Source organism: Bos taurus, chromosome 15 (assembly GCF_002263795.3).
Source record: "Bos taurus isolate L1 Dominette 01449 registration number 42190680 breed Hereford chromosome 15, ARS-UCD2.0, whole genome shotgun sequence".
Lineage (NCBI taxonomy): Eukaryota > Metazoa > Chordata > Mammalia > Artiodactyla > Bovidae > Bos > Bos taurus.
The window spans coordinates 75,316,398-75,340,480 of NC_037342.1; the positions used below are offsets into that span (position 1 = coordinate 75,316,398).

At 48.2% G+C, this 24,083-nt stretch overlaps 1 protein-coding gene across 2 annotated transcripts in view; it reads right to left on the reverse strand.

Annotated features, from left to right (window-relative positions):
• SYT13 (synaptotagmin 13) overlaps positions 1-23,301 on the reverse strand; it is a 42,117-nt gene extending 18,816 nt beyond the window's left edge. The window contains 1 exon segment of one of the 2 annotated variants that reach the window (NM_001098115.1): positions 23,045-23,301. In NM_001098115.1, coding sequence (NP_001091584.1) covers positions 23,045-23,227 — 183 coding nt within the window. In that variant the 5' untranslated portion in view covers positions 23,228-23,301. 2 annotated transcript variants of the gene reach the window in all.
• Between the last annotated feature and the right edge of the window lie 782 nt (positions 23,302-24,083).

The window sequence follows — 24,083 nt, forward strand, 5'->3', positions numbered from 1 at the left end:
TTTGATGACAGTGTCACTAAGCCACCAACTCAACCAAGCCTGGAAGCTGTCTTACCGCTGCACTTCCGGTTACATGAACAATATTGTTCTTATTGTTGAAGCCCCTTTGGATTGAGGTCTTTGTGAATTGTGGCCAAAAGCATCCTGAATAGATGCCATGCATTTTTATCGAGCAACACAGGAGATCATGACCTTGATGTAGAGAAACTGCCTAGACGCAAACCTCTCCCCAGACCCCTGTGCGTCCAGCCAAAGGCATCCTCACTGACTGCTGCTTCTTGCTCAGCGTTGGTAAGATCCTGCACAGCCATGGCTGCCTTTGGTGAAGAATGATTTATTGCCCTAGACCCCACAGAGAGCAGAGCCTGCTGACCACTCCATGAGCCTCTCCAAGTGGTGAAAGCAGCCTCTGATGACCTATCTCCTTCCCGTGTACAATCTTATTTATTGCATTTTGAAACCCTGGTTCCACCTCATCTTACAAATGCATCTGTTTCCACTTAAATAGCTTAAACATCAATGCCCAGGAAGCAGAAAAGAGGTTTGGGCGCTGAGGGAGGGAGCCTGGAAAAGGATTAGAGGTGGAGGGCAAGAATGCTTGGGAGGAAAGAGGTGGTCGGGGAGCAGATGCCAAGGAAGGACCTGAGCTCAAGCCTTACGCTGTGGATGTTGGCGGGGCAGTCTTTCAAAGTGGGTTCCTCTTCTAAGCATCCCTTGGCCCAGAGAAGAGGGCTTGGAAATAGGGAGGCAGGGAGAATCAGGGAGGTTTCCAGTGGAGGCAGGCGTTCAACAACTAGGGAATGCCCAGCTGTGCTCAGCACAGCAGGTACAGAGATGGAGAGACACCCCCATTGTGGCATCAGCCCCTTGTGATGTGTCTCCTTGGCTTCTCCCTCCTCACCTGTCTCTGGAGCTGTGGGCCGCTTACTCCTTCCCACATGGCCAGATCTTCATGGTCACTGACCAGCTCCATGTGGGCATAGCCCCAAAGTGCCTCATGTCACGTCCGTGCCACACCCCTCTTGCCGCCTGCCTTGGGGCTTCTCGTGGCTTCTGAGGTCTGAGACACCCAGGGACACAGTGGGTGCACCCAGAGGCAACCCCGATGTGTCAAGGATTAAAGCTCCATGGGGGAACTCGGCCACCGAGGGCTCCCCCCTTCCTCCTCACTACTCCTCCCACAGGTGTCCAGCAGCCTTTCGGAAGGTGACACATGGAGATCCAGCAGTCGCCCTTGGAACTGGCTGGTGGCCAGCTCTGTCACACTCCCTGTGTGCGCGCCCCTCCCCACCTCCCTCCTACATCCCTGGACGGCTTGCTAATTAACAGAGGCTCAGCAGGCTCAGCTTTCCCGTCATCCAGGCTAAGACAGATGGCAGGGAGAGGAGGGGCGAACCTTCATTTAATGAACAAATATTTATTGATCCCCTATGACAGGCCAGGTCCTCTGTTAAGTGGCAGGAACACAGAAGCAAACAAGACAGATGCTGTCCTTTCCTATGGGGCTCATGTTGAAAAAAAAAAAGGAGATTAATTATGAAGTTAATGATCTGTAAACAAACATTTAACCTTACTAGAGATGTTAGGTGACCCCTTTTGTGACATGATTAATTTTTTCACCTAAAGACTGTTTTATTAATTCGAGTTTTTGCGCTGGGACGTCTATCTTAAAGCATCACAGCATTCAGGAAGTTACTGGTGAGGGAAACAGACCCAGATAGAAATGGAAGCAGATGGCTTCACCCTTTATATTTGAACTTTTAAAAAAAGAGATGGCAGAGAGGAGAGAGTTGAACATAGAGTACTCAGATGAGGTCAAACATGGGCCACTGTGGCTGGGGTCTGCAGCTCAGCACAGCAAAGCCCCCCTCAGGGGGGAGCTGGGTCAGAGGCCAGGGACCTGACAATCTCTGTCATTCTGGGCTCTAAAACTGGTAATTATGTATACTAACATGTGTAAAAGCGTTTGAAATATAGCCTGGTCATCAGAGTTGATGCTCTAAAACAAGATGGCTTGGTTGATCTTGGATCTGTTTAACCTCTCTGTGCCCCTGGTTTCTTATCTGTAAAAGAAGGGGGTGTTAGCAATAGCATCTGTCTCCGAGGCTGTATTGAGGAGTAGAAAAGACATCTGGGTGTCAAGCTCTTAGCACACAAGCGGGCATGGCAAGCCCTTGGAAACACTGGAGATACTTATTTGACTCTGGCATCTCTGCAACGTGGATTCATGCATTGGGACCAGTCCATCAACATTTTTTAACTTCATCTGTGATGAGATATGTGTGTGTCAGTTGCTCAGTCATATCCGACTCTTTGCAACCCTATGGACTGTAGCTCACCAGGCTCCTCTGTCCATGGAATTCTCCAGGCAAGGACACAGGAGTGGATAGCTATTCCCTTTTCCAGGGATCTTCCTGACCCAACGATCTAACCCAGATCTCTGGCATTGCAGGCAGACTCTTTACCGTCTGAGCCATCAAGAAAGCCCTTGTGATGAAACAAGCAGGTGTAAAAACAAAACAGCTCCCTCCCCCAGATGGCTTGAGAAGCTCTGGTCTAGCTCTGGTCTGCAAGAAGCTTCTCACACCAGGGCTGCTGGAGCAAGTGCTACAGTGGCTCCCAGGGACCCTCACCTGCCAGAGGTCTCACCTTTGTGTCATTCTTTACCCTTGATTATTGACTGACCCTTGTGAATTGCTTCTGATGAATAAAATATGCAAACAGGATGGAATATCTCTTCTGACACTGCTGCTGCTGCTGCTGCTGCTAAGTCGTGTCAGTCGTGTCCGACTCTGTGCGACCCCATAGACGGCAGCCCATCAGGTTCCCCTGTCCCTGGGATTCTCCAGGCAACAACACTGGAGTGGGTTGCCATTTCCTTCTCCAATGCATGAAAATGAAAAGTGAAAGTGAAGTCACTCAGTCGTGTCCGACTCTTAGTGACCCCATGGACTGCACCCTACCAGGCTTCTCCGTCCATGGGATTTTCCAGGCAAGAGTACTGGAGTGGGGTCGCCAGTGCCTTCTGACACTAGGTTACAAAAAATCCGATTTTACTAGTTCAAAGTTGGTTTTTTTTAATTGAAGTATAGTTGGTTTATAGGATTGTGTTAGTTTCCTATACTCTGCAGGAGAACCTTGCTTATTTTTAACTAATTAATTTAATTGGAGGATAACTACTTTACAATATTGTGATGGTTTTTGCCATACATCAACATGAATCAGGTATACATGTGTCCCCCACATCCTGAAACTCCCTCCCACCTCCCTCCCCAACCCTACCCCTCTGGGTTGTCCCAGAGCACTGGCTTTGGGTGCCCTGCTTCATGCATCGAACTTGCACTGGTCATCTATTTTACATCTGGTAATATGCATGTTTCAGTGCAATTCTCTCAAATCATCCCACCCTCACCTTTCTCCACAGAGTCCAAAAGTCTGTTCTTTACATCTGTGTCCCTTTTGCTGCCCTGTGTGTTTTATATACAGTAGCTTGTATCTGCTAACCCCAAACTCTCAATTCACCTCTCCCCAACCCCTTTCCCCTTTGATAACCATAAATTTGTTTTCTATGTCTGTGAGTCTGTTTCGGCTTTTCATTTCTATCAGATTTTAGATTTTGCATATAAGTGATATCATATAGTATTTGTCCTTCTCTCTCTGACTTACTTCACTTAGTATGATATTCTCTAGGTTCATCCATGTTGCTGCAAATGGCATTATTTCATTCTTTTTATGGAGAAGGAGTACCACATCTTTATCCATCCATCTGTCGCTGGACATTCAGGTTGCTTCCATGTCTTGGCTACTATGAACAACAACTAGTAGTTTCTTAAAACTTACACATACATGTACCCTCTGACCCAAGGAAGGTAAAAATATTTGTTGACAAAAAGACTTACTCATGAATACTGATAGCAACTTGAATCATACTAGCCAAAACCAGAAATCAGGCAAGTGGCCATCAACAGGACAATGGCTAGATGCCTTATGGCATGTTCTTACAATGGAATATTCCTCAAAAGTAAAGAAATGAATTGTCAATACACTCAACAACAGGGAAAAAAACCACAAAAACATGATGAACAAAAGCCATAATACATATTCATCTATACTATGTGATTTCATTTATATCAATGGTTCGCAACTCAGGGAACATCTGCAATGTTTGGAGATATTTTTTGTTTGTCACAACTGGGGGTGGAGGTTGTTACCAGTTAAGAGGCCAGAAAGCTGCTAGCTATCATCCTACATTCCCCAGGACAGCTCCCCACAACAAAGAATTATCTCACCGCAAAGTAAACAGTGCCAAGGTTGAGAAACACTGATGGAAATTAACCTCTAGAACAGGTGAAACTAATCAATGAGGATAGACCTTAGAACAGTGGTTCTGATTGCTTCTAGGGAGAATTGAGTGGTAAGAGGCACAGCAGAAGTGTGGGTTACAGCCTAGAGGATATATATTTGTCAACACTGATCATCATAAACTAGCAACTTCAGATGCTTGCATTTCACTGTATGACGACTGCATCGCAATAAAATTTAGATAGAGATACACACACACACACACACACACACACACACACACACCCACACCACACCTCTAGCCCACCTGCTGAATTAGGCTTTCTGGTGTCTGGATCAGTGTTTCTCAAACTTCACTTCCAAAGCAACACCAAAGGCAGACAAAGGTAACACATGCTCCAGGGAATGGGAAGTCTAGAACAATCGGATCTCTTTATTGAAATCTCTCGTTCTATCTTAAAGTTCGTGTGACTTTTTGTATTTGGCTCCATATAAATTTCTCAGTATTAAAATATTTTGAATTACCACAAGAAAGGACACAAAAAATTTTCTTGTTTATTTTGTGATGTGGAATATTTTCCATAACACTGGCTAGTACCACATTCCCTCTGCTCCTCAAGACACGCGCGCACACGCACACACACACACACACGCAGAGGCCCTAGAGGAGAAGCAGGACTCTTCCTCTCTCTGTATGTTGGACAACATACAATAAATCAAGCTGAAAGCTAACTGAGAATAAGTCATTTTGTCTCCAGGAAAGCAACAACTCGTAGAAGCGCAGTCTGTGTGAATGGCCCTCCATCCAAGTTTTCCTTCCAACCATAGAGATAACTCCCCTAGAGAGAATTTGGGGTACAGCTGTAGAAGCTCTTAACCAACCCAGAGGTTTGATCCCTTTTGCCCATTCCCTCTATAAAGCATCCTTACACACCCCTACACCGGATTGCACCTTCCCGGGCCACTTGTTCATGACCTTGTATTAGTCAGGGAAGACCAACTGCTTTGTAACAAACAACACCCAACCTCACCTCAGTGGATGAACACAATGAAAACTGGTTTCTCTAGTCTTCAAGAATCTGTTCGCTCTTCTACAAACTCAGAGTCCTCCAAGCCCCTTCCATCTTGTGGTTCTGCCCACCTGTGCCCTGTACCATTCAGATATGAACTCAACAAATCCTCGTAATAACCCTATCAGGAAGTGCTGCTATGACCAATCCCATTTTACATATGAGGACACACAGCCAGCTGGTGAGCAGTAAAGGTGAGACTCAACCCAGGCTGGCCCCGCCAGAGCTCTCTGTTTAACTGTTCCACTGTGCCTGCAGCCCTTTACCACCGCGTCACACTTGGAATCACCGTTTGTTCACCCGCACTTTAGTGCCCCTTAGACTGATGCCTGGACCACTGCCCGGCTGCACCACTCTTTACTCCACCCCTGCGTGCCTTTAGTCAGAGGCAGAGGGTTGAGCACTGTTCCACACTTCAACCCGTAGAAATGGCACCTGGGGGAATGTAAAATTCAGATGCCCAGGTTCCTTCCCCGCTTTGTCTCAGAAGTCCTAGCTGGATCCTAAAGAATCTGTGCATCTAAGAATCTTCCTAAGGTGACTATGATGCAGGTGGTCCCTGAAGCTCACATGGGAACCCTCTGGTTTGGGGGAGGTCAGAGAATTCCAGGCAAGGTCGAGAGATAAGGTGAGCTGCTCACAGGTATGACCTCCCTCTCAGTCAAGTTCTCCTGGCTTCCAACAAACAGTTATTTGTCTGGTAGACAGCTCCTGGGGAGCTGCTCGTACCAGGATCTCCAGTTCTTGGCTACTTATGGGTGAATCCACAGGGTCAGGTCCTGGCGGAAGGGTTTATTTCAACTTGCAAATTCGAAATTCTCTTTGAAGAAGCAGCTTGTCTTCCAGTCCAGGCGCCTTGCAGTGTTTCCATGGTAACCCAGCCACCACACATCTTTTGTTATCCCTTCCAACACCTCTTCTTCTGTTTATTATAGATCTGTGCCTTCTTAAATCCCCTTCCCTTGAGACTCACCCCCTGCTGGTCTCTTTCCCTTCCGTGATTATTTTAAATTCTAAAAAGGCCAGTCTGTGATTGACTTAGCACACTCCCTGCCCCATAGCTGGATCTAAGGCAACACACTAGGGGGTTTATTGTGGGGTAGACTTGCCAGCTAGGCTTATCTATCAGCCAGGTAAACGCACCTCGCCCAAACCAGCAGGAATGAACCACAACTGGGAATAACAGAAAACCCTTTCTCTGCTGCTAGTGATTCACCAGGGCCTCCGTGATAGCTCAGGCGGTAAAAAATCTGCCTGCAATGCAGGAGACCTGGGTTCAATCCTGGGGTCAGGAAGATTCCCTGGAGAAGGGAATGGCTACTTACTCCAGTATTCTTGCCTGGATAACTCCATGGACAGAGGAGACTGATGGGGTACAGTCCATGCAATAACAAAAGAGTCAGACACGACTGAGTGACCAACACTTTCACTTTTTACTTTCAGTCATTCATTCATTCGTTCAACATTTACTAAATCTCCAGATACTTATCAGCTTCAGGAATAACACTGTCCTATCATTCTCTCGTGGCTTGGGCATTTCCAGTGGAGTGGGAACAAGAAACCAGTTAGTGCAAAAAAGCAATCTCAGGTAAGAAGTCCTTTCAAGACAGGGACAGATGGTGACGAGGTTGTGTCCACTAGGAATATGAAATCAAGAAAGGCTTCCTGAGCTAAAATTTGAGGGGAGGAGACCAGCTAAATATGAGATAGAGTACATAGGAGCCCATCAAACATTACCTGGGGGAAGAGTTACAGGGTGGAGTTGGGGGAGTGAAAACAGGATTTCACGATGATTCAGAGACTCTGATTTTGGTTGCTGCACCCCCCCAGCCCCAAATCCAAGGCAGCATTCTGACAAGTGGAGAAGTGGCAGAAGGGCTTTTTGGGTCAAGGCAGCAGCTTGAAAGTCTGCAGTGTGTTCAGAGGACCACGGGTACCACCAAAGCCTTAAGCCCCGTGAGAAGAGGAGGGACCATGAGTGCTCTCAGTATCCCCACACTTCTGGAGGACACAGAATTCAAACTGATTTTTAAAATAATAATTCCACCGGGCTGCCACAGAGTGGCAAGATCCCACCCAGAGAACCTTGTAGGTGGTGTCTGCATTGATTCCATCAGTCACATCACAAAACCGGACAGGACAATACAGCTGCCACCTCTCCACCTCTTCCTCTGCACCAGATGCTCTGCAAAACGCAACAGACTTTACTGTATTTGATCCTCACACAACCCTAGAGATGAGCGCCTACTGTTTTCTCTTTTTCTGTACGGGCTTCCCTGGTGGCTCAGTGGTAAAGCATCATACTAGATCAAATCAGAAAATGAAAGTGGTTTCTAAACAATCAAGCTGTGAGCAAACAGAGGGCTCAACATGTGGGCCCTGACCTTTGCCAATTTGTACACACTCTTCCTGACTCGCTGACTCCCCCTCTCTTATTATTTATTAAGGTTGGTAACAGTAGCTAACGTTGACTGAGCACCTTATCCACAGGGTTGTGGCAAGAGCAGATGGTGCATTCAAAGCAGGTAATTGAGGGGAATTTCATAAAGCAGATATTGACAAGGGTGTGGAAGGTTAAGGAAACTAACAAGTCATTGGAAATATCCTGGGGCCAGGAGCAACTGGGCAATGTTCACATGCCTAGAACTGGCCCCTGGGACAAGGGCACAGGGAATAGACAATGGGGTACATTTGGGTGGGATTGGGGGTGGGGGTGCAGGGAGAAGGATCTGGAAAGTGGTTCTGGATGCTTTCCGGCCCAGCACTAATGTTCTGGGCACTGTCCTATACGAATTAGCTGACTGAATCCTCATGACAATCCAGTGTCAGTGACAGTTAACAGATGGTCACATTGAGGCACAGAAAGGTTAAGTCACTAACCCACCGTCACACAGGAAGTGAGGGGCAGATTGGAACTGAAACCCAAAGCCCAAGTGCTTCATCCCCTCCATACATCTTGTATGTGAAGTTCAGTCATTTAAAAGAATCATTATAAGGACAACTTGATTATTCATACTATTTATTAATGCATTAACCATTTCACGTGCTGCTGCAATTAGCGCGTCCTCCCAAGGCCACCCATGGGAGTCACAGGAACCCCATTTCTTTCCAGCGGTAGTGTCAGCCAGAGCCACCCCTTCTCCTCTCCTCCTGAGGAGCCGAGGCCCTGGTGTGCCTCCTTGGGGCGGTCCATGCAGTTGACATTGCCCAGATCTCAGGCCACAGCCCAGAGTAAGGAAAGCACACCAGTGGTGCTGACTCTGCTTTCCAGACTCTAAGCCACTGGGACAGCCAGGCTCCCAGCTCAGGGGAGCCAGGCCCCTGCCTGATCCTCCTGTGGGCTACAGAGGTTACAGGTTCAAGGCACTCCTCTTTTAGTCTCTTGTTTCCCTACAATAAAGAATTCCAGAAACACCGTATGACACTTGACTGCTAGAACGGACATGCAACAATGGACTGGTTCAAATTTGGGAAAGCAGTATGACAAGGCTGTACATCGTCACCCTGCTTATTCAACTCACATGCAGAGCACATCATGTGAAATTCTGGGCTGGATGAAGCACAAGCTGGAATCAAGATTGCCGAGAGAAGTATCAACAACCTCAGATATGCAGATGACACCACCCTTATGGCAAAAGCAAAGAAGAACTAAAGAAAACCTTTCATCTCTTGATGAAAGTGAAAGAGGAGAGTGGAAAAGCTGGCTTAAAACTCAATATTCAAAAAACTAATATCATGGCATTCAGTCCCATCACTTCATGGCAAATAGATGGGAAAACAATGCAAACAGTGAGAGACTTTATTTTCCTGGGCTCCAAAATCACTGCAGATGGTGACTGCAACCATGAAATTAAAAGATGCCTGCTCCTTGGAAGAAAAGCTATGGCCAACCTAGAGAGCACATTAAAAAGCGGAGACATGACTTTGCCAACAAAGGTCTGTCTAGTCAAAGCTATGGTTTTTCCAGTAGTGATGTATGGATGTGAGAGCTGGACTATAAAGAAAGCTGAGCACTGAAGAATTGATGCTTTTGAACTGTGGTGTTGGAGAAGACTCTTGAGAGTCTCTTGGACTGCAAGGAGATCCAACTAGTCCTGAATATTCATTGGAAGGACTGATGTTGAAGTTGAAACTCCAATACTTTGGCCACCTGATGCGAAGAACTGACTCCTTAGAAAAGACTGATGCTGGGAAAGATTGAAGGCAGGAGGAGAAGGGGACAACAGAGGATGAGATGGTTGGATGGCATCACTGACATGATGGACATGGGTTTGAGTAGGCTCTGGGAGTTGGTGATGGACAGGGAAGCCTGACATGCTGGAGCCCATGGGGTCGCAAAGAGTCGGACACGACTGAGCGACTGAACTGAACTGACCTGATGTGACTGCTGACTTAACCCAGCTGCTGATCCATCTGGCCTTCTGAACGTAGCCATCCCTTAGGATTTCTGGTGGATTGGTTCCAGGAACCCTTCAGACATGAAACCCACAGATAAGCAAGTCCCTCATATAAAATGCCATAGAAGAGTCGGCCTTCAGATCCGTGGATGTGGAGAGCTAGCTGAAACAACTTTAAGTCCGTCAATTACTTACTCAAATTCTGTGCCCTGACCCTGCCCCCTATAGGCCTTGTGAAGGAAGGAAGGGATGGTTCTGGCACCTTTGACCCTGGTGGGCATATTGCCTTCAGGGTGCCCATGGCCAGCCGCGGGACCAGCCCTTCTCAGCTGTTCTTCCAAACCCAAGGAATCTTCAGACCTCGGAGGCCTCTACTCTTTCTCCTCTTTCTGCAGTTTGCAACTTTCCTGATTCAGTTACCTGGGCCATGATGTCAACAGCACTCTTTCAAAGTCTAAAGATCTCCCTCGCCTCCCCATTCTTTCCCTGATCTCTCGAGGTCAATCACTGGATGGTGTCTGCATCCAGTAGCTGGGCACCACAGAAGAGTCACGCGACAGGGCAGATGGTTCCATAATAAAGTCATGGTCACCAAGCTTAAACTCAGTACTTCCCAGAAATCTTACTGTTTCCTTAACTACTCCTTCAAGCTCACATTTTGGAATTTCTCTGTCTCCTCTGACTGCCTTCATAGAGGAAAAAGGAAACCAAGAGAACAAAAGACGCTTCAGTTCAGTTCAGTTCAGTTCAGTCGCACAGTAGTGTCCGACTCTTTGTGACCCCACGGGCTGCAACACACCATGCTTCCCTGTCCATCACCAGCTCTCAGAGCTTACTCAAACTCGTGTCTATCCAGTCGGTGATGCCACCCAACCATCTCATCCTCTATTGTCCCCTTCTCCTCCTGCCTTCAATCTTCCCCAGCATCAGTGTCTTTTCCAATGAGTCAGTTCTTCCCATCAGGTGGCCAAAGTATTAGAGTTTCAGCTTCAGCATCAATCCTTCCAATGAATATTCAGGATTGATTTCCTTTAGGATGGACTAGTTGGACACTTAGTGTCCTGTTAACAGACCCATGGAAATGCCTTTCTTCTCCGCACTGATGCTGTGGCCCATCCAGTGTCTTGTGACACTGCGGGAGGTGTTCCCCTCTCTCCCTCCCTCCAGGATCAGTCCTTCCATCCCAGCCTTGTGCCACCGTCCCCACACATGAGAGCCTTACCCTAGCTATTTTCGGTCTGTTTCTCTCCCTCTCTCTTGAACATTCATTCTTCTCTTTCAACTGGCTCCTTCCCATCAGATTCCAACGGTGCTCCATAATTTTTTGACCTCTGTCTTTCACTCAGCCAGGCCCTAGCCCTCTCCACCCCTTGGCAGCCATGCAACTCAGAAGAACTGCCTGTACTTGGTACTGTCCTCCTCCATCACCTTCCGCCCCTCTACACCCCTTTCCCAGAGGCCCCATCAGCCCACTTAAGGTCACTGTTGATCTCCAAGGTCACTGAGGATCTTTATTGTTTCATTCCTATGGGGTTTTTCAGCCTTATCTTACTTGACTTTTCAGTGACTCCCTTCTTCTTCAAAAGTTTTTCTCTTGTCATTATTAGTATTTTGATATCACATTCTCCAGGTTTTCTCCTTCCTCTCTGGCCACCCCTCCTTGTTTCATGAAACACTGGCATTCCTCAGGACTTGTTTCCAGGGCCTTTTCCCCTCTCATTCTGATTTCTAACCAGGTGGTCTCAGCCATGCTCATGGCTGGGCTTTCTACTCCCGAATATACATCCCCCCCAGAGGGTGAGCTCCAGACCTGCAGAACCACTTCATGGAGATAGCACAAAGGTTCCTCACACTCCCCTGCACAAAAGTGAACTCACGACTTAAAATATACAGCCTCATCCTTGTCTCACCACGTGGTACCACCACCCTAAGTGAAACCCTTAGCTCTCATCCCCAACTCCAACTCCTCCCTCTTCCTGAAGCCTACAGCCAACTCAGAGGCAAAGCCAGTCAATTTATCTCCTAAACACCTCTCCAAACTATTGCCACAATGACAGTGGTCCAAGCCATCATGGTCTCTGTCCAGAGTTTCCCTGGTCTCCTCACTTCTAGTCTTCTCCCATCCAAGATGATGCTGCGCCTTAAATCCAACTATGTCACATCTCACTTAAGACCTTTCAGTAGCTTCCATTGCTCTTGGGAAAATAGCCCGACACTTCTGTTGGCCCAGAGGTCCTGTGTGGTGCTCTCTGGCCGGACCTGCCTTGCTCACTTGCAATTATTCTCTCCTGTACCCTTGGAGCTCTACCCACTTTAGCCTTCCTTCAGTCCCTCCTTAGTGATATTTCTTTTTGCCACAGGGCCTTTGCACATACCCTATGCCGAGAATACTTCAAGTCCTCAACTCCAGTACCTTTACTTAGTAAATGACACTAACTTTACGCCACAGGGGTGTGCAAGACAGTTCATTTGGGGTATGGGAAGAAAATAACAGAATTTCATTTTATAATTTATTTTTACATTACTGTTTTAAAAGGTCCATTTTGTGTATGTTTTATCATGTACATGATATAACAGTAGGGCAACATGTACATATAACGTATAAACATACATATGCTTTGCGAAGAATTGAGTATGTGTGTGTAAAGGGTATATATTTTAGGCTCAAAATTCTTTACTAAGTCTCCAAATATGTTAAGATCAGAGCACTAATGAGTTATCACTTCTTGAGAGAACTCTTACCTACCTTACCGCACCTAATAGCATTAGATTTATATCCATTTGTACGACCGTGTGATGAAGCTCTCTACCCCGAGGACATGAGCTTCAGGAAGTCAAGGGTGTTGTCTGCCTGGTCACTTTGGTGTCCCTAGTTCGGACACGACTGAAGCGACTTAGCAGCAGCAGTGTTAATTCAGGGTCTTGCATATAATAGGTGATGAAGAAGTCTTTCGTTTTGGTTTGTTTTGATTTGTTGTGCTTGGTTTTTATTGATATACTGGAGTACCATTGATTAGGGCTTCCCTGTTGGCTCTGTGGTAAAGAATCCCCCTGCCAATGCAGGAGACACACGTTTGATCTCTGGGTTGTGAAGATTCCCTGGAGAAAGAAATGGCAACCCGTTTCAGTATTCTGGCCTGAGAAATCCCATGGACAGGGGAACCTGGCGGGCTACAGTCCATGGGGTCACAAAAGAGTCAGACATGACTTAGCGGCTAAACAACAACAGCTGACTAGCAACCTCGTGTTAGTTTCAGGCATAGAGCAAAGCAGTTCAGTTACACACAGTCGTGTATCTATTCTTTTTCAAACTCTTTTCCCATTTACATTATTACAGAGTGAGGAAGTATTTTTTGAATGAATGAATATCCTAGGATTCAGTTATCTCTAAAGGACTCAGAGATACCTAAACAAATATCCTAAAGGATTCAGAGATACCTAAAATATACTGAATAGAGAGACCAGGCACTGAATGTGTTGGGTGTGTTCAAAAGTATTGTCTCATTTAGTGTTTAATATTACCGTGGAGAACCTTATTGCTATCACCTCTGTTTTGTTGGTGAAGAAAGCAGGATTCAGAATGGCCAAGGTCATTGAGCTGGAAAACACTGGAAGTTGAATTCAGGTTTAGGGGCTTTCCTGATGGTCCAGTGTTTAAGAGTCTGCCTTGCAATGCAGGGACACTGGTTTGATCTGGGAAGATCCCATATGCCACAAAGCAGCAAAGTCTGTGCGCCACAGCTGCTGAGCCTGTGTGCCCAGAGCCCATGCAACGCGCCCTGCAATAGGAGAAGCCATCACAAGGAGAAGCCCATGTACCACAAGAGAGTAACCCTGCTCGCCGCAACTAGAGAAAGCCCACGTGCAGCAATGAAGACTCAGTGCAGCCGTAAGATAAATAAAATTGTAAAAAGAAAATAAATTCAGGTTTAGAGTCTAAGTCTAATTTGCTTCCTATTACATCTCAGCGATTTGATCAAGAAGTGAGCATTTTCGTTCTAAGAGGCAATTTCCTCTCTTACATGGTCTCAAAGACTAGACTGTTTTTACTTAAACTCATTCTGGTGAATATCCAAATACACACAAGTCTACCAAGTAGTGGTTACCAATGAGATACCTACGCTCTTCTTCGCTCCTTTTCATCCTCTGATCCTTTGTCTCTCTGAGTTTGGTAATGAGGCTGTTACAGGAAGAGCAACAGTCATGTCGCTACTTAATGGATTCAGCCTACTCGCGAGGTAGGCAACTTATTAGATCATGCATCTGCAGGGAATATGCCCCAAAGCCCCGAGACCACGCTGATGTTTTCCCAGGCAGTTTCGTCTCTTCTCGTGCCATTGCTGCCTTCACTGTATGTCTTTCTGGGAGCCTCGCCCTTTCTTTGTGAATTGACTGTGCTGGAAACAAAAACACCATCTAAGGTGCTTGGGGGGTGCACTGTGAGAAAGGATGGGGGTTCGGATATGAAACACAGGAGTTTAGAGCTCACTGAAGTTATTCTCAGCTTCATTCTGCAACTGTTTCCTAATAAGTCATCTAGTTGCCCAAACAAACCACTCTTCCCCAACCTCCTCATCTTCAAATGCAGTTCTCTTGAAAACATCATTCTTTATTTCTTTTTTTTTTTTTTTGGCCGCACCTCATGGGAAGGATCTCAGTTCCCCCACCAGGGACTGAACTCAGGCACAGCAGTAAAATAATCTAATCCTATCCACTAGACCACCAGGGAACTCATGAAAGTATCAATCTTAATTCTGTTTGAAAAGCAGTCTTCACTATGCTGCCTCCATAACTCACATCCCTTTCATCAGGCTACTTTTAGCAGCAAGTTCAAAACTGTGTGGTTTATAATGATTTTCCAAGTAAAATGTGCTCCCCCGGGGTATTATCTCATTGGTCTTTGCAATAGAAGATTTTTAAAACTGTTTCCAATGTCAGCTGTGTGAACCGATGCTTGAAGGGCAGGAAGACTCCACGTCCTCCAGGCTTGTCTTGATGCCCTGCCTTGTCACTGGGGGTGAGCACAGAGATTCTTCCACAAGCTCAGCACCTTCTCCTGCTTTTATTTCTGTGCTTGTGATTTTTACGTTGGCTGCAAGCAGAGGCGGTGGCCCCAGGAGTCTCCTTCCCATTCATCTATCCGTCCATCCAATGACTCATGCAGTCAGTCATTCAGTGTTTCTCCTCACTTCTCTTGCTCTCTGCCATCCTGCTCAGTTTTTCTATGAAGGAAAAGTACGTCTTGAATTAACGAGAGGAGGGTGGGCAGAGTCAATGAAATATATCAAAGTACCCTAGGGTCTCCGCCAGATGGGTTAAGACTCAATTTCACAGATTTTCCATGGGACGCTCTTCCCCTTTTCTCTTATTTGTATATGCACGTATACATATTCCCATCCATGTGTGCATGTATTCATATATGCAACCACCCCTCATTCTTTGACTCTAATCTGTTCATGGAAATAAGCCTGCCGGGCCAGTGAATTTCAGAGAGCAGTCACTTGCATTCCACTGTTTTAAATGGGAAAAATTAAAATGCATTCCGAGTCCACCCCAAACATCAGTCAGGTTCCCAAAATATCACTATAAATCACTGCAATGCCCTTAAACACCATGTAAAACTCTCCTAGGAATGTTCTATAATATGAATCAATTAAAACACCCTTTTCTTAATTAGCACTTAGGGAACTCCTCAGTGGGAAGGTCTATTTTTGTGCAGTGAATAGACATGGTAAGCAATCAAGGCTCCTCCTCCTGGCATCACATTGGCCCAGTGATGCCCATGTGAAGAAATGTCGCTGAGAAGTAGTAAATGCCACCTCAACTAGACCTGAGTTTCTAGAGCCCCCAGGAACCTAGGTGAAGCAGATGGGGACCCTTGAGGGACTAAAGTTTTGGGGGGAAAGGATAAGGAAGGTGACGATGATAACACGCACGGGGATCATCCACACAGAGTCTGCTTTCTCCTTCTGACTCTGGGGTGGTCGGTCTCCTTTCAGCTTGCCTCCTTTCTTTGTCTTCTGGGTCTGCAGCTTCCCCATCCTACCGGTCTCTCCCCTTCCTTCTGCCTCCCCCTTAAGCCCATCTGATTTCTAGTTCGGGTGTTTCTCCCACTGTGCTCTGTTGGTCTCTCTCTTTCTCTTCCTGTACTCCAGGCACATGAGAGGAATCTGGGCCAGTATCTGAAAATCTAAAAATGTCGAAAGATGCAGCAGCATTTTCTGCTGGAGTGAACAAAAGGTGCTATTGAGCCGTCAGTCACATGAAGAGAGGAGCCATGAGCCTGAATTATCTACATGCTGAACCAGAGGAGAAACTAGAGAGGGAATAAGACGGGACGGGTCTGGGACCTGTCACTGAGAAGGACCAATGGACACAGACCAAAGGTCCGCAGTATGTTTCAAAGAGCCTAGTGCTTCCAGTGGGCATGTGCTCATCTCCCTGAAATAATCCATGCTGATTTCTTGATGCAAAATTCATACTGTCTTCCCTGTTACTAAGCAACCAGCCCAAACATGTTTACTGTGTAAATTTCTCTGGAGGGCCTGGGGCCGCACCCAGTGCTCGAAGCATAAAGGATGCAAGAGGCACAGAAGCCAGCCAAAGCTTTGGGAAAGGTTTTAAACTGACCTGCAAAGATCCATATATTGTAGACACTTTTAGGCCATACCTGGGGAAATGCAGTGGCTCAAGTAAAATTTTGACTATTTTTTTCCTGCTAATCTCCAGCCTAGTGGACAAGGATGTGGACTCTGGAGCCCGACTTCCTAAATGTGATTCCCAGTTCTGCTACGGAATAAGTTGCTACAGAGTAAGTTCCATGTGTAAAATGGATGCAATAAGTATGCATATATCAGGGCTATTGTGGGGATAAAATTAATATGATTGAAGAGCTTAGAATAGTGCCTGGCACACAAGAACTCAATAAACGTTAGCTATACTATCACTATTCTTTATTACTCTATGGAAACGGATATACTTTTTGTTTGTTTATATCAATAGGAGAGTTTATCGGCTGGGAGATCAGCTAAGAAATCAACTCTTTAAAAGGATTGAGAATCCAAGGTCAGGCCTTCCGGCAGTCCAGGGTCAAATCAGTTCCAGGAGCGGGGTTAGCAATTCATGTTGGCCTCCTGTGATCACTGAAGTACCAGGAGACCTCGTCAGGGCAGCCAACAAGAACTGGAGACAAGCCCTACTTTGGGGCAAAGTTGGAGGTGCCTATCCTAAGGGTCTCCCATGGCCCCCTGAACCTCACCTGTGATATGCTTAATGACAACTGCTGGCTTCATTGTCTGCTTCCTTGCTTACAAGGAAGAGCATACACCTGTCTTTTTACCGCTATGGCCCAGTGCCTAGAATATGTTCATTAACCTTTAATGAGTGAATTTAATAGTTGCTGAAATGTAGTGCTGGGGCTCTGATCCATCCTCTCTGCCAAGTCTACATTCAGACAAGTACTCTGAGAAGACGTTGCTCCAGGGGTCTAAGGAAGAGGAAAACAGGCAGAAGCATTAATCAGGCCGCACTGATGTTCCCCAGGCCCTGGTCTGAGGGAGGAGGCAGCTGCAGGAGTAGCAGCAGAAAGCAGACAGGGCCGGGGGGTGGTGAATAACAGACCACAAAAAGGAGGGCCGTGTCTTGATGACAGCCCCCAAATCCTCCTATTAAAAAACACTGGCTTGATACTAAAACAGTATTCATAAACATTACATCACAACTTGACAGATAAGAACTTTACTGAATTATAACTACATTCAGAAAATACACAAATCATAAATGTAGAGCTGTATATGCTTTCTCTCATAAAGTGGACACAGCTGTGTAATCAGTACCATGTCAAGAGGCAGAGCTTATAAACAGAAGCTTCCCCACTCTGCCCCAGGCATTACCTGTCCCCAGTGGAAACCCCAGACATAAATGGGCTTGATTTCAAATCTAGTGGAAATGGAATCTTAACCATGTGCATTCCTTTGTACCTTTACGCTCTTCTTCAGATGTTCTGATATGATTTAAATCAAAATATACATTGACCGTCACGTGCCTATTATCTACTGGATATCGTCAGAGGTACAAGGAAAATGAAACACAGTTCTTAATCTCAGAGAGGGGGAAAGACTCTACTATACATATGTTGCTTGATAAAAATACAGCACATATTTAAATTATTTCTTAAAAACATCGAATCTATTAGGTGTTTGCTCTGGTTTTATGCCCCTTGAAAAATTCATATGTTAAAACCTAACCTGAAAGGTGATGCTATTAAGAGGTGGGGCATTGGGGTGAGCAGCTGTGAGGGTGAAGCCTTCATAAGAGGGATTAGTGTCCCCATAAAAGTGACAGAAGAGAGCTTCCTGCCCCTTCTACCCCGTGAAAGGTGAAAGTGGAAGTCACTCAGTCGTGTCCGACTCATTGCGACCCCACGGACTATACGGTCCATGGAGTTCTCCAGGCCAGAATTCTGGAGTGGGTAGCAGTTCTCTCCTCCAGGGGATCTTCCCAACCCAAGGATCGAACCCAGGTCTTAAGCATTGCAGGTGGATTCTTTACCAGCTGAGCCATCAGGGAAGCGCAAGAATACTGGAGTGGGTAGACTACCAGCAGATCTACTCTCCAGCAGATCCTCCTGACCCAGGAATCAAACCAACCGGGGTCTCTTGCATTGCAGGTGGATTCTTTACCAGCTGAGCTACTGGGGAACCAGGTGAGGTTACAGCCAAAAGTCTAGGAAGCAGGTCTTCACCAGACACTGGGTTGGCCAGAGCTTTGATCTTGGACTTCCCAGCTTCTAGCTCCATGAGAAATAAATTTTTGTTTATAAGCTACCCACTCTGTGGTATTTTGTTATAATAACCTGAATGAACTAACACAGTGTTCCATCAAAAGTCACTTTGCTTCTCAACTCTGCTGGAAAGAAGGTAGGATTTTAGAGTTTGGTAGTAAGTAGCAGTAGGAGCTGGGAGACGTGGATACGAGAGACCTGGGGACCACTGCTGGGGGGCCCTAGGGGGAAGCCTTTGACCGCTAGGGGACAGCAGCAGGGTTACTCTGGGAACCTCTGAGACGCATCTGAGAAGATTCACATAAGGGGACAACAAGATAAGCGCCAGATGGGAAGAAAAATCACACATTGAAACTAAAGCTTTCTGAGAACAGAACCCAAGTCACGCTGAGGCATCAGGGGCACCAAGCTGTGGGGAAGGACAGCTCCCCCGCTTGCTCAGTAGTCATGTAGGTTCACCAAAAGGAGGGCTTCATCTGCAAGGACCCAGAAATGCAGTGAGTGGCAGCCTGTGCAGACAAGCATGAAAAGGAAATTCTGGGGGACGGAACCAATGGGTCTTGCTGCCTGTCACTAATAGGTTCAGCAGCAGCAGTGAATTAAAATGATCACATACACATATCCCACATCTGACCCTCCTCTGTCTCGTGGCTCAAGCATTCGGCCATCACTGCATAATAACCAAGCTTTGAAAGCTGGGCTGATAACAGAAAACGAGGTCCCAGGTGATCCCAGGTCACAAGGATGGTGTAGTGAGACTGAATCCCTCTCCCCCTCCATAAAGGACGGCACACAACGGGGCGGAGGGGGTGAGGGATTGTGTAAGAAGGCAGGAAAAGGGTCCACGATGTACATTTCGGAAAAACCAAGAAAAAGAATGAATTGAAGCCAGCTGGAGGCGTGAACAGCAGTGAGAGTTTGCACCTTGGCCACCTCCCACTCAGCAGAGACATTGGATGAGTTTCTACGGTTGTTTAGAGAAGCCTATGGTACCTCCTCTGAGTGCTTGAAAAAGCAGCAAATAAAAGACACAGGACTACAACAGTCCACCTAATAAAATCAATCTTGGAAATAGCTACACATGTGCCTCTTTATTCTTTCATTAAATAAAAGGATCTCGCGGGAGATTTAATAAGTGCATAATTTAGAATTAGGGATGAGCATAAACACTATCGAAAAGCTGTGAGGTACTCTGAAACTACCCGTGATTTCCCTTGAGGACCAAGTCACAGGTATTGTTCATATTCCTGTGACGTGTTGTTTATACTCCTATTTACAGAAAATGCTAAGTTTCAGGTAGAGGCTCATGAAAATGGAGTTTTTTCCTCTCCAAGACCATGAACCCCTTCCATTTTTAGCTACAGACTCCCTGTTGGGATCTGTGGATCTCAGGTGAAGAACCTGCAAGGAAAACTTCAAGTTCTTTTCAAAAGCACTATAAACTTTAACTTCAGCTGACCACTCATGGCCAGAAATTAGATTCCCCAGGCATAGCTAAGAAATCCAAGGAGTTTTTTCCAGCAACCACAACCAGCAACTTACAGAGACACCCCAGTTCTCCTGGTTCAGGAATCCAGAACCCTCTTCCCCAGCCCCAATGCCCTCTCTGTTTAAGAAGCATCTTCTGAGAACCTTCCTTACCAGACTCTTCTCCTCTTTGTCGACATGTGCCAAGCCCCTCGCCCTGCTGCCATCTGCCCTATCACCACCTCCCTTTACTTTTTTTGAAATGTCAACATGCTGTCTTTTTTCTCTGTGTACTTTATCTGGGTCAGCGGCTGAATCAGTCTGAGCACAACGGTAGCCAAACCAACATTGTGAGATCTCAGCTGCATCACGTTCACACCTACAGATTCACATCCAGGTGCCCAAATCCTCATCACTGAGGGAACCAAGTGAGGGATGTGAATGGATGGGTCTCACGTATCAACAGGGGCTTCCCAGGTGGCTCAGCATCAAAGAATCTGCCTGCAAGGCAGGAGACACTGTTTCGATCCCTGGGTCAGGAAGATGCCCTGGAGAAAGAAATGGAAACCCGCTCTAGTATTCTTCCCTAAACCATCCCACGGACAGAATTAGCCTGGCAGGCTACAGTCCATGGGGTCACAAAGAATCGGACATGACTGAGTGACTGAGCACGCACATATCAACAAGCATTTATTGTGACCCTGTGAGCCAGCTCTGGGTTGCAAAATATATCTACATTTGAAGAAATAACTCAGACAATAATCTCCAATGGCTGGGCATGGGATGCCTTAATAGTAGTCAATAATTTCTCATTGGGCACCTACTAGGTTTCAGACACTGAGTAGGTGCTGGGAATGAATATTGTAAGTAAGCAGATACGAAAAATCACATCCAACTGTCACAAACGCTACAAACAGAAATAAGAAGGCATAGTATGGAGGGTATAATGGGGGAGGGGGGCTTTGTTACATGTGGCCACGGGCAGAATCCTCCCCCTGAAGAGGTGAAATGCAAACAGAAGGAGACCCACAGGATGAGGAGGAGCCATCTCTGTGAAAAGTCAGAGGAAAATGGGAGGGGTTGGCGTCTTCAAGAAGGATAAAAACCCAGGGGAGCTGAGACCGTCCGTGATGGGGGGCACTCACACGAGCTTGGCTGGAGAGGCAAACGCGGGCCACACCAGACAGGCAAGACCGTGGGGTGGAGTGGCTCACAGCACGGACTCCAGAACCAGACCAGCTTAGAATCAGGCTCAGGAACTTCTCGGGCTGTGTGGCCCTGGGCAAACTCACCCACCCTCTCTGAACCTTAGCCGCATTATCTACGTCTGTCATTGAGTGGCTAATTGCATTAGGTGTACAGCACTTAGAGCCCAGCCCCGGGCAAGTGCCAGGCTACGGTGTGCTGTGGTCTGTTCAAAAGCTCAGTGAGAAGCTGGGGAGGATTTCAAGCCCGGGAGACACAGGATCTGGTTTGTCTTTAACAGATCATTGGCCGCTGCTTGGGCTACTGGTCCTCAAGAAGACAAAGAGCTGGAAGTGATCCCGGAGGTCATTTGCACCAACAGTGGTCCCAGTGATTCTTTCTGGGAAGGGGCGGGGGTGGGGGACAGACAATGCCTGAAGAGCTGCCACGGAGAAAGGCAGAAGAATGAATGGCTGTCCCTCAAGTGTGCCGAGTGGGAGAGGAGGTTGAGGCCTCCATGTTTGGAGAAGAGCTTGTCCAGCAGCCCCCAACCGCGGACCCCCGCACAGGCCCCGTGGGGAGCCCGCTGCTCCCATTTCAGACGGCCCTGGATCCCACATCCCCCTGCCCAGCTGACCCCGGATCCTGCCGGCACCAATGTCACTTTGCTGGGATCCCAAGTCCCTCAAGGACAGCAGCCATTTCCTTCCCCTCTCACAGTGACTGACAGGGCCCCCGCAGCTGGGCCTGAGCTTTTGAATAATTGATTGGCAAAAGGAAGGCGGGGGCACGGCTCTGTAGTGCGGGTCCTGGAACTCTGAGCCCTGGAAGGAATCGAGGGGGCCCAGGGAAGTCGTTAAGTCACCTCCCTCTTCCCCAGGGGGGGCCTGCCTTCCTCCAGTCTCTCTGGCCAGACCCTCCCTCCCAGGTCTGCAGAGGACTTAGCCTCTGCCACTTTGGGGATATGTCCTGGACTTCACAGCCCATGTAGGGCAGTCCTCCCAAACCTTTCTCAGACCCCCTTCGGCTGCAGTGTACAATGGGGACCCCACCCATTTTCTGCCCAGAGAGGCCCTGGGGGACGAGCTCATGTGGAGATAAAAGCCCTCCCGTCTCCAGAGACATCTGCAGCCACATCGGTGGGGAGTGGAGGGTTGGAGGGGGGCTCAGAGCTACTCCCTCAGGCTGGCTGGAGCTGAGGGCTGCTAGGGGGGGGTGAGGGTCGCCCAGGCCCTCCATACTCACCTGCCTCTCCAGACCCCAGCACCCCCAGCCCAACCGCCCCTGCCCCGCTCCCACTGCAGCCCCCGGCTGCCACCCCCTCTCTCCCTTCTCAGCTCGGTCAGTGAGCTCCCCTGCGCCAGCGGCACAGCGGGCCCACTCTGTTTTCTATCACCCTTTCTCTTCTCCCCAGTTCCTGGAGCTTCTCCTTCTCGGTCATTCCCCTCTTCCTCTCCCCTAAGCCTCGCAGCCCCCTGCCCCAAACCCTCAGAGCCTCCCTGTCTTATTACTCACCCCTCCAACTCGCCTCCCAGCTCCGATTTCTATCTAAGCCCCCTTTCCCACTCACTCCCATGCTTGCACCTTAGGCTTGCTGGCCCCTTTCCTCCTGTACCCTAGCCGCCACCCCCCCACCCCCCAGGCCTTTGGGACCCCCGCCCCCGCCCCAGGGCCTCTGAACACATCCGCTGTCCAAACGCGTCCGCTGTCCCCACTCCCAGCCGGGCTCTGTCGCGCAAAGAAGAACGCCAACCATTCCTTCCCATCCACTCCCCCCGCCGCAGCCGCCAGGGAGACCCCCCACCCAAGCCCCGGGGAAGCCGAGGCCCACGGCCGCTCACCTGTTGGGCGGCCCGCAGCACGCTGGGCTTCGCCTTCTCCGGGTCGGGCTCCAGGTCTCGCTGCAACACTCCCTTCTTGGGGTGCATGTGCCGGCACAGGCAGGTGACCCCGCACAGCGCGAGGATGCTGGTGGCCGTGCCCAGCGTGGCGCCCAGCGCGATCACCGGCACCGACAGCACCATGGTGCCCCGCTTCCCCGCACCGGGCTCGGTCCCGCCGCCGCGTGCCTCCCCGGCCTGGGGTCCAGGCGCGCCAGCCGCTCTCCAACCGCCGCCGCCGGAGGGGCGGAGGGGCGGAGGGGCGGGCAGGGAGGGCGGCCCGAGGACGTCAGAGCGGGAGGCTGGACCCAGAGCTGGCTGTTGCGGCAGCGCGTCAGCCCAGCACGTGACCCGACCCCCCACCCCGGCCCAAGGTGGATCCGCTCAGGTGGAAGGAACCTGAGCGCATCGTCCTCTCGTCTCGAGTCATCCTTCACGCTTTAGCTTTAAGTAGGACTCTTGGGTTCACTTGGGTTCAAGAACAGGAGCTCGCCAAGGTCACACTGTGCGTTAGGTTAGCCGGCAAACCAGGACTCAAACCTTGGCCTGCAGCTCTGTCTGGATAGGGGGTCGTTTTATCAGACTACTAACTGGTGCAGAGAGCCCTCTCCGTGGAAAAGACCCTGATGCTGCTGGGAAAGATTGAAGGCAAAAGGAGAAGGGGGCAGCAGCGGATGACACGGTTAGATAGCATCATCAACTCAATGGACATGAATTTGAGCAAAGTCTGGGAGATAGGGAAGGACAGGGAAGCCTGGTATGCTGCAGTCCATGGGTTTGCAGAGTCTGATACGACTTAAGGGCTGAACAAAAAAGCTTTGTTCACCCTCTGGCCAAGGAGGCTTTGGAAAATCGAGGCCTGCATGAGCTTTTTCAAACACAAAAAGCTGGAGATTTCCCATCTCCCAAACTTGCCATGTGTTTACTTCCAGGGAGAGGGACTGGCGACCAGGGAGAGGGCATTGATGCTGTGTCTGGGGTTGAGACTATACCTCTCTTG